The sequence below is a fragment of the Suillus discolor genome (genome assembly GCF_016758755.1).
Source record: "Suillus discolor strain FC423 chromosome Unknown F5147scaffold_34, whole genome shotgun sequence".
NCBI classification, from domain to species: domain Eukaryota; kingdom Fungi; phylum Basidiomycota; class Agaricomycetes; order Boletales; family Suillaceae; genus Suillus; species Suillus discolor.
In genome coordinates, this window is record NW_024541281.1 from 53,477 (window position 1) to 66,899 (window position 13,423).

General features: G+C 47.0%; 5 protein-coding genes across 5 annotated transcripts; 2 read left to right on the forward strand and 3 right to left on the reverse strand.

The window, feature by feature from the left end:
- Positions 1-1,645: 1,645 nt before the first annotated feature.
- On the reverse strand, positions 1,646-2,527 carry F5147DRAFT_774687 (uncharacterized protein; the record flags this gene model as incomplete). The annotated part of the gene is made up of 3 exons (XM_041441629.1): positions 1,646-1,834; positions 1,903-2,229; positions 2,321-2,527. 3 exons carry the CDS (start codon positions 2,525-2,527, stop codon positions 1,646-1,648), a joined length of 723 nt encoding a protein of 240 aa, XP_041291723.1.
- Positions 2,528-2,642: 115 nt separating this feature from the next.
- F5147DRAFT_578480 (uncharacterized protein) lies at positions 2,643-6,735 on the reverse strand (the record flags this gene model as incomplete). The annotated part of the gene is made up of 6 exons (XM_041431442.1): positions 2,643-3,443; positions 4,279-4,703; positions 4,775-4,972; positions 5,048-5,433; positions 5,499-5,965; positions 6,040-6,735. Coding segments are annotated over 6 exons (2,973 nt in total), but the record flags the coding sequence as incomplete, so codon positions are not given.
- Positions 6,736-8,775: 2,040 nt separating this feature from the next.
- F5147DRAFT_578442 (uncharacterized protein) lies at positions 8,776-9,186 on the forward strand (the record flags this gene model as incomplete). Its single annotated transcript, XM_041431437.1, has 1 exon — positions 8,776-9,186. One exon carries the CDS (start codon positions 8,776-8,778, stop codon positions 9,184-9,186), a length of 411 nt encoding a protein of 136 aa, XP_041291725.1.
- Positions 9,187-10,052: 866 nt separating this feature from the next.
- On the forward strand, positions 10,053-11,038 carry F5147DRAFT_653671 (uncharacterized protein; the record flags this gene model as incomplete). The annotated part of the gene is made up of 3 exons (XM_041433800.1): positions 10,053-10,076; positions 10,118-10,334; positions 10,392-11,038. The coding sequence occupies 3 exons, from the start codon at positions 10,053-10,055 to the stop codon at positions 11,036-11,038; spliced, it is 888 nt and encodes a 295-aa protein (XP_041291726.1).
- A 1,279-nt stretch (positions 11,039-12,317) lies between these two features.
- F5147DRAFT_774691 (uncharacterized protein) lies at positions 12,318-13,226 on the reverse strand (the record flags this gene model as incomplete). The annotated part of the gene is made up of 5 exons (XM_041441630.1): positions 12,318-12,517; positions 12,568-12,648; positions 12,694-12,771; positions 12,819-12,956; positions 13,010-13,226. The coding sequence occupies 5 exons, from the start codon at positions 13,224-13,226 to the stop codon at positions 12,318-12,320; spliced, it is 714 nt and encodes a 237-aa protein (XP_041291727.1).
- Positions 13,227-13,423: the final 197 nt, after the last annotated feature.

Consider the following 13,423-nt stretch of genomic DNA (forward strand, 5'->3'; position numbering starts at 1 on the left):
AATTGCCCATGGAATTTGTGGCACAGTGCATATCCGTCTGTGAAATTGTCATATACATCCAGATGAGATGAAATAAGAAACAGATGTGGATAGAAGACATACCATTATCATGCCGGTCATTGCTTCAGGCAAATACCAGGCAATAATTCTGCCTCCGGAATCAATGATGACACTAGGTGTTGTCAAGACACGCTCCTCTTCAGGAGGGAACTTGTCCAAAAGAGTCTGCTCTTGTTTTTGGCTTCGACTGGATTCATGTTTCTCCAGGCATTCATTGTATCTAACCATGTCAATTTTCAGATGAACTGTCTGCAAGTTAATGAACTGGAACAAATATTTATGCTGGAATGCATACCAGGATTCTGGTAAGCGACAGCCAAGACATTGGCAAGCTGCTCCAAAGCAATACAGGTGTCGATATCCAACAGTCCAACTCCCATTGGGTGAACTGGTTGTTGATGAATTTTGGACATGAAGGTGTCATAAACCAGTTCACCGGCAAGGTAGGTCTGGTATAATGCCCAGTCCAGTGGGATTGTTGTCATGTGTCGAGGAAATAAATGAGCGGTTAATGTATAAGGAAAGAAAAGACAACCGGTTTGATCCATCCATAACCGGATAAGGATGAGTCGGAATCAGCATCACATGCACATGATCAGATTTCATCTTTGGAAATCTGCACACATTTACATTGCAGTTGAATATAATACGTGGTATGACATATTTACTGGATGCTTCCGGACGTCAAATTGTGCTTGACCGTACGGATGCACTGTCACCTGAATTCAACCGGTCCATGAGTGATTGTGAGGACGCCACAGCCCTAGTAAGTTCATCAACAGGCCCAACTAATCTGGCCAACCTGTTACGCACTCAAATAGATCTGTTAGGCGGAGCCCTAAGAGGGGCGTCGTCCGCTAACGTTCGTGACGTAACCGGAAGGATCCGGTATAGCAAGTGATACTGGCGACGATGAGTCGGCAGTGATCACAGTACGCGCGTGTCACGTGACTTCTAAGACAGATGTCTATGAAGTCGCTCACATAAGGACTATCTTGTCCGAACGATGAGCTCGATTGAGGTAGACTTAGTCGCGATGAGCAACTAAGAAAAGATACTAGAGACTGAAGCCAAAGGGGCGTTCAGAGGGAAGTATGTTCCAGGGAAGATTGAGTAGATTCAAGTTGGAGAATCTAGTACAGGGTGACTGACTACTTATACTAGGTGGAGAGGGTTAAGGGCAAGGCTACCGCACAGTAGGTAAGGGTAAAGGGGGAAACGAGAATGGTATAGGTGCGTTGGCAACAGAGCCGGATTAGTGATGGGTGGTCGAATATGGAATGAGACCGAGAAACGTTGGAACGGACCAATGGTAAGAATACAACGTGTGGGAATCCGCAGTCAGAAGGAACAGAAAGAGGAAAGCCACATTGGTGGCACGAGTCAGACCGAGTCATAGGTGTGGGACCACATTGGTGGTCGAATCAGGGGAGGAACGTGCATGCACGTGCATAGAGGTGGGCGATGTGAGGGACGGGAACGGTCCCGAGGATCCGGTCAACGGAAAGTCGGTAAAGGAGGACGAGCCGGTAGATGGTGAGGGCGAGGATGAAGGGAAAATGATAGGGGGGCCACATGACCGATGTTACTTGTAACACAACCTATCACTTGAACGTAAAAAGTTCGTCATCCTTCCATGCAATATGTCCAACAGCTCTCTACCAATTGTTGTCTGCCGGCACTGCTCAAGAGATGCCGATCCGATCATCTCCGGGTGAACAACTGGGCCAACTGTGAGCATATATGGAAGGAGGCCGGTTTCCACATGATCAGGCTATTATGGTGTTAGATGTCAGATTTAGTGAGGATATGGTTTAGGAGGTGAAGATCTCATGGACTCACAAGTTCTGAAAAATGGCCCTTCACCAACTCCATCACATCTTGGACGGATGACTTTGGCAACATGTCTGACACCCTGCAAGAGCCCAGGTTTTCCTTCCACCAGGCATTGAAGTAGTCTGGCATATGAGCAATGTCATATTGATCAGATGTGATGGAATCCACAGAGAGAGCCAATGCTTTGATGTCACTGAGAACCTCATTCACATCTGGTTGCCGGTCCACCAATGTCTGTACCACCATGATTGCTATCACATCTTGAAGAGGTTTTGGAATGACAGCGGAGCACTTGCTGAGGAAGGATATGTTGATGAAAGGAGTGACAAAGGTCTATATGACAGGTGACGATATTTGAGTGCAAGGGAAGATGAGGATGACCAGACTACCGGAGAACCGGAGAACTGGAGAACTGGATGCTTACCTCCATTTCCCATTTCATGAGTCTGTAGAATTTTTCTGCATATCCCGGCATCGCAGTGGCAAAGCTCTTGCCAACATACAGGCGCATGGCCAACAAGCGAGAATTGGCATAGAATAAAGCACGAGAAATCTCTCCAGCGGTGATCTGACCATCTGAGTAGACCACAATGACTTGGTCAGAGGCAACCAGAGTTCCGGTGATGTTCATGGAGAGCGAATGAGGATGATGTTGTTGTCAGAGAATGGGAAAGTGTGATTGTTTGCACACATTTCACATAATTACATATTAGCTAACCTGGGAACTATCCAACCGGTACTCCGAACTAACTGACAACCGGTACTTCCAGCTGAATGACCGGAATAATTTTCTGAAAGGAATCCGCTGCATGTGCAGCTAGTTCTTCATATATGTGACATTGTCGGGCAGCATAACATGCATGTCTGGTCCTCCCAGTGGAAGCGGCATTGTCCCTGCGACCGCACCATTGCTTGGCCTTGTGATTAAAGAAATTGACCGACCACTGCATCTCTTGTTTAACAAGAACAACCTCTTCATTCCAACGATCACACAGTGCCTTTGTCCGGAGCCAATTTACCCGATAAACTATTGTCAGAGCATGTGAGACCAGACGACCCAATATCACCGGATGTGGTGGACACTCACATTCTGTCATCCAGTCATTTCCGGATGTATCACCCTGAACATCAATGGACCAGAACCATGCGAGAGTAGCGTCCCTCTGACCACGCACATTTGGATCTGCCACTGCAGCGCTGGCTTTCAGGTGTTCTTTCTTTAGTGGAAGATATTTCTTCAGGAGGTCATGATCAGGGAGTTTGGCTAGCTGCAACCAGCATTTTGAATATATCCTGGCATTGAGATTTACTGCTGCTTCCACTGAGTGAACTTGAGTCCATGCCCTGGTGGAGGAGGCCTGTGACTTAGCTGATCGGACAGTATTCCAGAATATAACCGCTTTATCTCCCAAATGAACTCTAATTGCATGAAGGGCGTCATTGGCCTGGCCTTCACGGAGGGCAGTTTCTTCTTTCATGAGATCGGTGACATCCAATGCATTGCATTTGTCTATTCCAAGGTTGGAAGGCAAAGGTATGATTGTAAGCTCCAGTTGAAATAGGGAGGTATGATTTGGTTCCAGATCCGGTGTAGAGACTCATGCCTCTCATTGTGCAATATGGCAGTTTTCACTGGGGAGTACATGGCACGAACTTGTAGCATCACTCTGTGTGCTACCTGCAGCTATCTCTATATGAGGCGCAGCTTTCCCGCACAACACGCGCCATGCGCGCGTACCTTTCCCGCGCTTCACGATGTATATGCGCGCGCGCTTTCCCGCGCTGTAGCGCCCTATAGCGCCAGCCATCCAGAAGCATCCATCCACTGTCCACCAAGTTCCCTAGTGCGTATATTTCCATTTCTCACATTTGCATATCATTCCATCTTTATTTTTATCATGGACCCTTACTTACATATATCTTTACATACCTTACTCGGTAGCGCTTCAGCTCCACATGACAGCGCTTAGGCGCCATACTTAAGCGCCAGCAGTACATACTTACTTACTGACTTACTCTCCCACCAGAACGACAGAGGACTTACTGGTTACTACCCACTATTTACCTAGCAGAACATAGTAGAAATCTATTTGTTTACACCTCGCATCTCTCTTCTCTTGTCTTACATCATATCATCACTTAAGCAAACTCACTCTTACTCTCTCTCGTATCTGTATACACGCGCACGCTTTCCCGCGCTTCGCGCCATACACGCGCGCATTCTCGCGCCTCGCGCGCACCTGCGCTTTCCCGCGCTTCGCATTGGCCAACCAGTAGCGCTTTCAGCGCATACCTCTAGATCCTTGCTGCACTCGCTTCCCCTTTAGGGTTGAACGCACTTGTCGTCTCAAGTATAGCAGACTAGGCAATGCACGACCTTACAACAATTATAGATACAGTCAGGAGCATTGTTCGTGCCTCGCTGTATCGTTGAACCTTCACCGGATTGTGATCACAATCATCAAGATCGGAATAATCGTCGAGCGAATTATGAACCCTATCTACCGGAGGATCTGGTTCATCGACATCAACTCCAAATCCAAGATAAGTGGGTGCCATCTCGAGAAAGCTTGTAATATGAGTTTGTAGCTTATCCCTGAGTTGGGCTACTCTCAGCAATTGAATATCTGTAGGATGCCTTCCGAGCCTTTTCACATCTCTGGATAGAGAGATTTGGGATTCTTCTATGGTGAGATTAGTTGCTAGCCAAGTGGCGGCTCCTCTTCGACTGAGGGAATTGGTGACCAAATGATCAGGACAGTTTTGAGCCTCCAGCAGGCGCAACTCCTGCTGCTTTCTAGTTGGAGCTGTAGATAAATGACATCCGGATAATAATCAGAATGTGATCCGGCCCGGATGAATATTAGTAGAATTTGACACTTGCCCTTTTCCAACCGGACCTCATAAATGTCCATGGCTGTTGGATCCTCCAGTCTGTTCGCCTGAGCAAGTGCCTCCTCTACTTCCCAAAGAAGGACCATGTCGGGGTGAGCTGTCTCATTAAGATTTTGGAATGAGAGTTTGCTCTCTTCAGCACCCCTGGCAGCCTCCTTGAACTTTCTGCACAGAAACTTAGCTGCAGGGCAAGTGAGCCAGCAATGAATCATATGAGACCGGAACATATTTGTGCATCCGGAGGTTGCCAACTCACTTATGCGAATCATTTTCATGAAGTTGGAATCATTCATCTGATAATCCAATACCTCCTTGCGATGCGGAGTTCCCATGCCCCTGGCCGATGGAGAGATTATGTTCAAGGATGCCCAGAGTGTTTCCATGATCTCTCCGTCTATCCTGCCCATAAAATTTGATGCATACTGGACATAGCAGCTGTCCTGATGCCCATGTACATGCCACAAACCTATTCCGGGAATGATATTCATGCCCATGGGGATCGAAAGATACATGCTGGATGTGATCCAGTCCTTGAGAAACTTATTATACTGACAATTTATGTCATAGAACGTTATCACGCATGAGATTCCATCTGTATTGTAGTTGAGTGCTTGACTCAAGGCATAGTCCATGTTCATCTGCCTGATTATTGTGGGTGAGATCAGTAAGACTGTAAATGCATGTAACCGGATGCAATGTGTATTCACCTTTCACCTTTCTGAAAATCCACCATGGAATGTGGGACAAAACATCCATGCCGTGCACATGCACATCCTCCTATCCCAGTGGCCTCCAGCTTTTGCCGGGAGGCATTTGCTTGATTGACTGCATGGTGATTGTTGCAATCTGACTTTTGGACACGGTCTTGGGCAACAGACAAATGACTCTTGTATCTCTCATCTCCGACCATGAATGCAAGACCATCCATCAATGATACTTCGTCGGATGGATTCACCGGATGGAGGTGCTCGGCTTTAAAATTACCATCCATGACTAAAGTCCTGGTGAAGAGCCAGAAAGGGGTGTTGTCAGGCTGAGTGGCTGTACCAGTTGACAGGTCCAAATTTATCCCTGGTTGAGGACATGCAGGACAAAATAGAGCGAGATCACCGGCCTTTGGCTCATCATCTTTGTGGGCAAACCCATGCCACTTGTAAAGCTTGCATTGGCGCCACTGTCTGGCAGTTCTAATGAGCTCTCTGTAGCGATCCTGCAAATATTGTTGTTTAATGACCGGATGGTCAGTACAGAAAATGAAAATTGACTTACCGGAACCATCAATGGAAATATGCTTGAGGTTAGCCTCCGGATCTTACTGTAGTAATTCATGGCTGATGTACCACATTCAAGGTTGTCTAGCAGAAAATCGTCCAAGACAGAGAATGTGAATGCAGTTTTTGGTCTGGTGAAAGATGCCAGAAACAAGCCTGCCTCAAAGAGCTGCATATCCCGGTTGAGAGCACCGGAGCAGTGGCAATACCATATGGATAGGGAGTGAACACCGGATTTGTCTACTATGATTGTAGCCGGATGATCTGAGTCTGCAACAAGTGGAATGGAAGCTCCCTCCGGATAATCATCATAGTCTATATTTTCATCGGTATCTGACCAATCAAAGAGGTCGGATGTGTATTCAGTGCTGCTGGGACATGGAGTGCCATCATGAGCAAGGTGAATGTGCAGGCCGACTTTAATGAGTGAAGTTTCTTGAAAAAATGATCCGGTCCATTGACTGATGCGATGGAAAGGATGCCTTTGATGCTGGGTTCTGCAGCAGTCTGTGCAAAACAGGGGCTCATTGAAACAGCCATGGCATTTATAAACCCCATCCTTCTTGCAAACTGCACAAAGCCAGTCCAGAGGAGGGGCTTCTCTGACCATCAGTAGGTTTATGTAGTCCTTGAACTTGCGGTTCCATTGCCAGAGATATTCATTCTGACTCTGTGTGATCTGGTCAGATGCAGACTGCAGAAATAAGAAGGACTTCTGCTTGCCAGAGATTTTGGTAATTTAGGCTGAGGGATGTCTCCTTGGTCAAAGTCAATGTCAGCGCCCTCATGGAGCATCTGAGAGAACCCAGCTATTTGTTTTGAGGGAGATTTTGTTGGTGATGATGTCACTGACTTTGTTTTCAGGGACCATGAATCTTTCACCCAAGATGACCTGGATCCTCTGGAAGTAGTTTTCTCCTGGAGTTTATATAGCTGAGGCAATTGTTTCCTCATTGGAGGAGTGTATGTGATTCCCTTTTGTTTAGTATTTGCCATGATTGATACCACCACCTAAAAGGATTGTTGGGCTGGGGAGTGTACTCAAGCTTGATGATTGGCAGTGCATATGACTTCACATTGTGCTTTCCTTCAACTCCGGATTGAGTGATTTGAATCACCGGATTACCACATTTTCTGTTCCTGTTTGTCATTGAGGTAACTCAGGGCATCAGAAATCTCAGAACCTCATCTCCATTTAGGATATATTAAGGTCAGAGCAACTGAGATTGCCATAAGTTTCATCATTTAGAAGTCGGTGAAGGTGAGGAATCTTGACTATAGGTGAAACGCTAAAGCTAACGGGGGTTCTACAGTAAGACCAGGATACGAGAATACGACTCGACCCAAAGGACAGCTACTGAGAGAAGTTCCTCTTTAATGTAATAGAGGGAGTCTTCGCCAACTAGACGGGTGGTAACAGGCGCGCGAAGGCGCGAGAAGATAATGTGCGCGTAGGCGCGAGAAGATAATGTGCGCGTAGGCGTGAGTAAGCAATGCGAAGGCGCGCAAAGGGCGCGCGCGAGCGAAAGATGCGAGGGGTGCGCGCGTATGCGGAAGCATGCTTTTGAGCGATGGGGGAGAGTGTTCAAGTATAGCAGATGCGCGAGCGATGGTAGAATAGTGAAGTATAATCGGATTTCAAGTACTAAGGTGCACTTATACAATTTGCAGTATACTCAGATAAGGGAGAAGGGAAGGAAGTAAGTTAAAAGGAACTTTCCCTCTATTTAAGAAGGGAGATTACGCTATGCGGCGCGCTTCCGAGCGTGGTACCGAACCGAGTAACCATATCAACTCTAAATATATTCTAAAGCCTATGATAGACTTTCTGTATGTAAGCGCGGAGATCGGACCGAAGGTACGTCAATTCAGTGAAAGGGATAAGAATAACGCACCAGTAAATCAGCAAGGACATAGGATGGACGGACGGACGGACAAGGGTACAAAGGCCTAAGGGGAGGCGCACGAGCGTGCGTGAAAGGCGCGAGTGCGTGTAAGGCGCGCGAACGAGGCGCGTACGTAGGGCGCGCGCGTGAGAGCGTGTATGACTGATCCTTCGGATAAGAGCTGGAACGTGTAGGGAATTATGTGGGTAATAGGGCCGTATATTCCGCATTGAGAGGCGCGAGTCTCTACATCGGTTAATCAAACACATGGTAATCCTGCCATCATCACAATTCCCATGGATGTCATCTGGTATCAATGTGTCTCCCTGTGCTGTATGACATATCTGAGAGTATGACTGTATGCTGCCTGTATACTATATGATGAACTTGGTGTATGTTTGTATGTTTCACAGTTCTAAATTCTATGAACCGGAAACACAGGGCATGTTGAGCCTGAGAGTATCATGCTGGCAGACAATCTCTTGTTCGGTTTACTGTCGGATACATGGTGGCAATCAGCTATGTGACCTTATACTGTATCCTTTCTTCTACCAAGACCTCAACTGCTTTGCAATGGCCCGATCCAACTCATCAGTACACAGCCCTGAAAAGACCAAGCAGAAATTGACTGAGGAAGAGCTGGTGGTCTTACAATCTCACCTAGAAGAATGGAAGGAAGCAACCAGTAAGGATAGGAAAACGATTCTGAGGGCGGTCATAAAAGAGGCCAAGATGCAAGCCCCTAAGATGGATGCCTGGCTTTTGAAGAAAAGGAAATCTGTGAGCAGCTGATCCTCTAATTGTATAAATGCTCATGATGTATTAAGATGTACCGGGACTGGTTATATAACCGGAGAGCTGAAAAGACCATCAAAAAACAAAGCAAGTTCGGTAAGAAATGGACTGCCCGGTTGGTGATAGAACACCAGTGCAAGAAGGAGATCCTTGAAAAGACTGGAGCAAGGCCAGGAGGGAAGGAAATGATTAAAAACTACCAGGGTGCGGTCAATGCAATTATGGGCGGTTTATCTGAAGAGCAGCTGGAGGAAGCAAATAAGACGGCGATAGAATGGTCTAGCAAGGCTCCTCCTACAGATGTCCAAGTTGAGTTCGCTCAGAAGAACACTCCTGGTATGATGAAGGATCTTGCAACTCAGTTATGGAGGCAGGCTGGTATGAGGATATTCATATTGTCGGCATGGAAAACTGAGGAAGGCGAAGTGAGGATCAATGGGTGAGTGACATTTTCATTCTCTCGACTGGTAAAGATGGCCTGATCCGGTCATAAGAATTGACTTCAATGAAAAGTTGGAGGGCAGTAGTTTCACAGATACAAAAGACTGGAAGGCCATGTTACCGGAGTGGAATGCCTGTTACAGGGATCTGTAACACCTACTAGAGCCCCAGCTCTCCCTACGCCTGCCCCCGCTCTGCTAGACTCCCCACGCGGCGGTGTGACGCCTGCGCCTAGAAAGACAGCGGTCTGGACCGCTATGACCCCGCCCCCTGGCGCTATGACCCCGCCCCTGGCCTAGACAGCCTTGTACCTGTTCCATGGAGGCTGTACGCCTCATGGACGCCTCATGGACGCCCTAGATCAGCGCATGTATACAGCATGTCGCTTCATGAAGATCCGGAGCGCGCTTGGCGCTTCCTGTACCTATGCGCAGCTGCCCTTGGTGCAGCATGCTTGATCAGAGGTTAAGCCTCATGTATCTTATCTGAACCTCATGTCTGGTTATCATAGATGTACGATATACTATTGATTACAGACTGAGCGAGAATACTTGTAGTACTTCCCTATAAGTAGACACAGATTATTGTACTTAGACTTTACTTTAATCTACTAGGTTCATCCCCAGAACTTGCTCATCTAAGCTTACCAGCTTCCTTGTGGGAGACCGCACTTCTAAGTCGCCCCCATACGACTTAGCACGTATCCGCTAGCCCTGCATCTCGACGAGCGCCGTCTTACCGAGATCGCCGGAGGAATCCTTGACGTTCCGTCAAGGCCAGACCACGCTCAGCTTCAGTAGACTCACTCGAGTCGTCGCTGAGAAGACCTATCCTAGTTCGCACACGCCGACCAACAGTCAGCGTAACAATGCCTATGTTGGAGAAGAGTTCGGTGAGGTTCTTTTTTGTGTAATGTTGATTGATCCGGTCAAGTACTTACACCATGTCGTAATACCAGCAGTTGACCGGAATGATGATGAGGATGGCAATGAGGACGGGGAGGGAAAGGCAAGCAGAAACCAAAGGAGAAAGAAGGAGGAATTTGCTTTGGAGGTGGATACCTATGGGCTTCCGGTCATACCGGATATTAAGCCACTTAACCTAGAGGACAAAAAGTCTCTTATCCAGACATTCCTCACAAAACACTACAGTAAGTGTTACAAATCAAATATCCGGAGAGTTGATAAAGCAACTACATATTTTGCAGGGTTTTGCAGTCAAAAGCCAAAGGCGTCTGTTCCTTGGTCTGCAGTGACAGAGGCTCAGGAAGATTTTATCGAGGCCAAGTTTTCACCTACCGGCAGGAAAATCAAGGACCCATCGAAGCTTCAGTTCCATGAAGCCGACCGGCTCTTAGAGTTCTGGCATCAGCGACAAAAGGACAAGGTTTGGCCAACATTTGAATTCAAAGGCTGGCAAGACCATGACAAGGAGATGAGAGAACCAATGGACAAGATCACAGGGTACGACTCTAGCACTATATGCAGTCTAGCGACAGCAAGGACCAGGGTCCCGGTTAAGAAACCAACCGGCAAGCCAACCAGAAAGTCATCCAGGAAGCCAACCGAAAGGGTGGAACAGGAGTCGAGTGATGAGGATGAGGATAAGGATGAAGACGATGAAGTCCAATCACCGCCTTCCAAGCTGAAATCAACCAGAAAGTGGGGAAGAGCTGTCCGATCTGTTCCTGTTAAACAACCTTCTGCCAAGTCGACCAGAAAGTCATCTGGGAAGCCAACCGGACGGGTGGAACAGGAGTCGAGTAGTGAGGATGAGGATAAGGATGAAGATGATGAAGTCCGATCACTGGCATCCAAGCTGAAATCGACCGGAAAGCGGGGCAGAGCTGTCTGATCTCAATCAGAGGAAGATTCCTGCCCACTGGTGTAGAGATACAACAATTGCTGGACACTACACGAAGTAAGTAGCCAGCAATATAAAAATGTTGTGGTCGTGCACAGCCTAGTCTGCTTTACTTGCAAGACAAGTGCGTTTGACCCGAGGGGTTAGCTATTGGATTGGCCTGTAGTTAGTGAAATGATAAAACAGTCAAAAGTCCGAGCGTGGGAAACAAAGTCCGAAGGTATATCTACGATGTCCAATGCCAAAGTGTCAGGTCCGATGTTTTCAGGTTTCAGGTTAGCGGGTTTCAGGTTCGGGTTTAGCAGGTTAGCAGGAATGGCATCAGCAAATGTTGGGAAAGCGAGCAGTATGTGGATATATGATAACAATGGGTATTTTGGATAGAAAGAGCGGTAATATTCGCAATGTCAACTAAGAACTATGAAATATCGGGTTTGACCACTAAGTATCGGGGAATGGCTCCCTACTACTTGGATAATGAAAATACTCGTAGTCAGTCCAATATATATATAAGTACATAGAAATCCGGAAGGCCGTAGGTGAAAGTAGCGGCCGACGATTTCGGGTCCGAAGTACATGTAAATAAACACGAGGCGCTGCGGATGATGGGAAAACATGTAATAGCGCTGGCTACAACGTGAGTAATGTGTGAAATAATCAACTACGCACCTAGTGGGGCTAGCAAGACGGGACGGGACATGGATAGGACAAGTGCGCGGGAAAATATCGGGTCCGATGCGGCTGAAACATCAGGTCCGCTAGTCAAAGTGTCGGGTTTGCGTCGGGTTGTGCGGGTTACATCAGATAGTGACAGGCATTGAACGTATATCGGGAAATCAGTGAATACGAGCCTAGCGTGAGCTCGAGTGCTACACCGGTCAAGAGATCTAAAACAAATGCAACTAGGAGCAACAGACCACTGGGGGACAACGCTGGCACTCCTTTAGTAGAATCATCCAGTAACCATCCTACAGCACGACTACCTTTAAACAATACCTGCGGAAGTCGCTTAGTCTGTCCTGCATCAGCTGTCCGGTTGAAGGCGATGAGTCACAAGATACCTGCACCCAAACTAACCGCTCTGTCCACCACACAGGCCACTGACAAGAAAACCAAAAGACATGGAGCTCAAGTTGACAATACGGAGCCGAAGCGGTCTACTAGAACTGCAAAGGTGTCTTATAAAGTGAATTACATGCAAAGGGTGTAATCATTGTGATTCCTTGAATGTACTATACAAAGGGTGGAGAGTATGGACCTTACATATATATCATGTCGACAGTCGGTATATTGATATCAGTTGAAATGCCAACAACAACTCATTGGTGGACTGAAGAACTTCCTGGCTGACAGACGCTTCTTCCAGTGACATTGTGCCATGGGCCCTTTGCATCTCCAACCAGTGTGTCGCCAAGCGCAAATCTCCTACAGCGCGCTGAATGACAAATCCAATGGGTTCCAGTTGACCCACTGACTGAATTTTAGTAATTAACAATGTGATATTGCATGGAATGACCTACAGGACTGATCCGGCGAAAGATATACCGGATCCGGTGTCTCAAATCCCATGTCCAAATGCATATTGTCAGGTCCAATATCCACTGAATTTACATTTAACAGTGCGACCAAATAATGAAGTGACTTACATGACTGATCTGGAAAATTATGAACCAGATGGATACCAAAGCCCATGTCCAAAGGCCTGTCTTCCGGTTCAATATCGACTAAATTCATATTTAAGAGTGGACACCATCACAATGATAAGACTGACCTGACCGATCGGGTACATAATCAACCAGATTGATGCCAAAGCCCATATCCAAAGGCATCTGGTCCGGATGCTCATGTTGAACCAGAAGTGCGTCGAAACCCATGTCGAGAGGACTGTCTTTCGGTGGAATTACATTGACTGAATTGCAAAGATGAGTTATGCAATATATTACATATTTAGTCGAGACATACCTGAGTTACTGGCTGGATGATCCACTGCCAGGAAGTTTGAAGAGCTGTTCGCCGGGTCAGGCGAATGCTGGAAATTGAATTCACAGCTAGGTGGAAATCCCATATCCAACTCCAATATGGGTGCCACAGGTGATGACCGGTCAGTATTACACAGGTGGGGGAACCCCATATCCAACACTTCTGGCCCTGGTTGATCTGGCATCTGGTTGGAAGTCATGTTGAAGTGTGCTGCTCGTGCCTCGGCTCCAATGTCTCAATCAACCACAGCCGGATAATGTTAGTTTTAATAACACTGATTAGGTAATGATGACATGGCAACAATTGCATTCACACGATCACAATAAAAACTATTCCCAATAGAGAACCGGTTCTTGAACCGTGTATTCAGCAATCTCCGAAATCACCCGGACATCT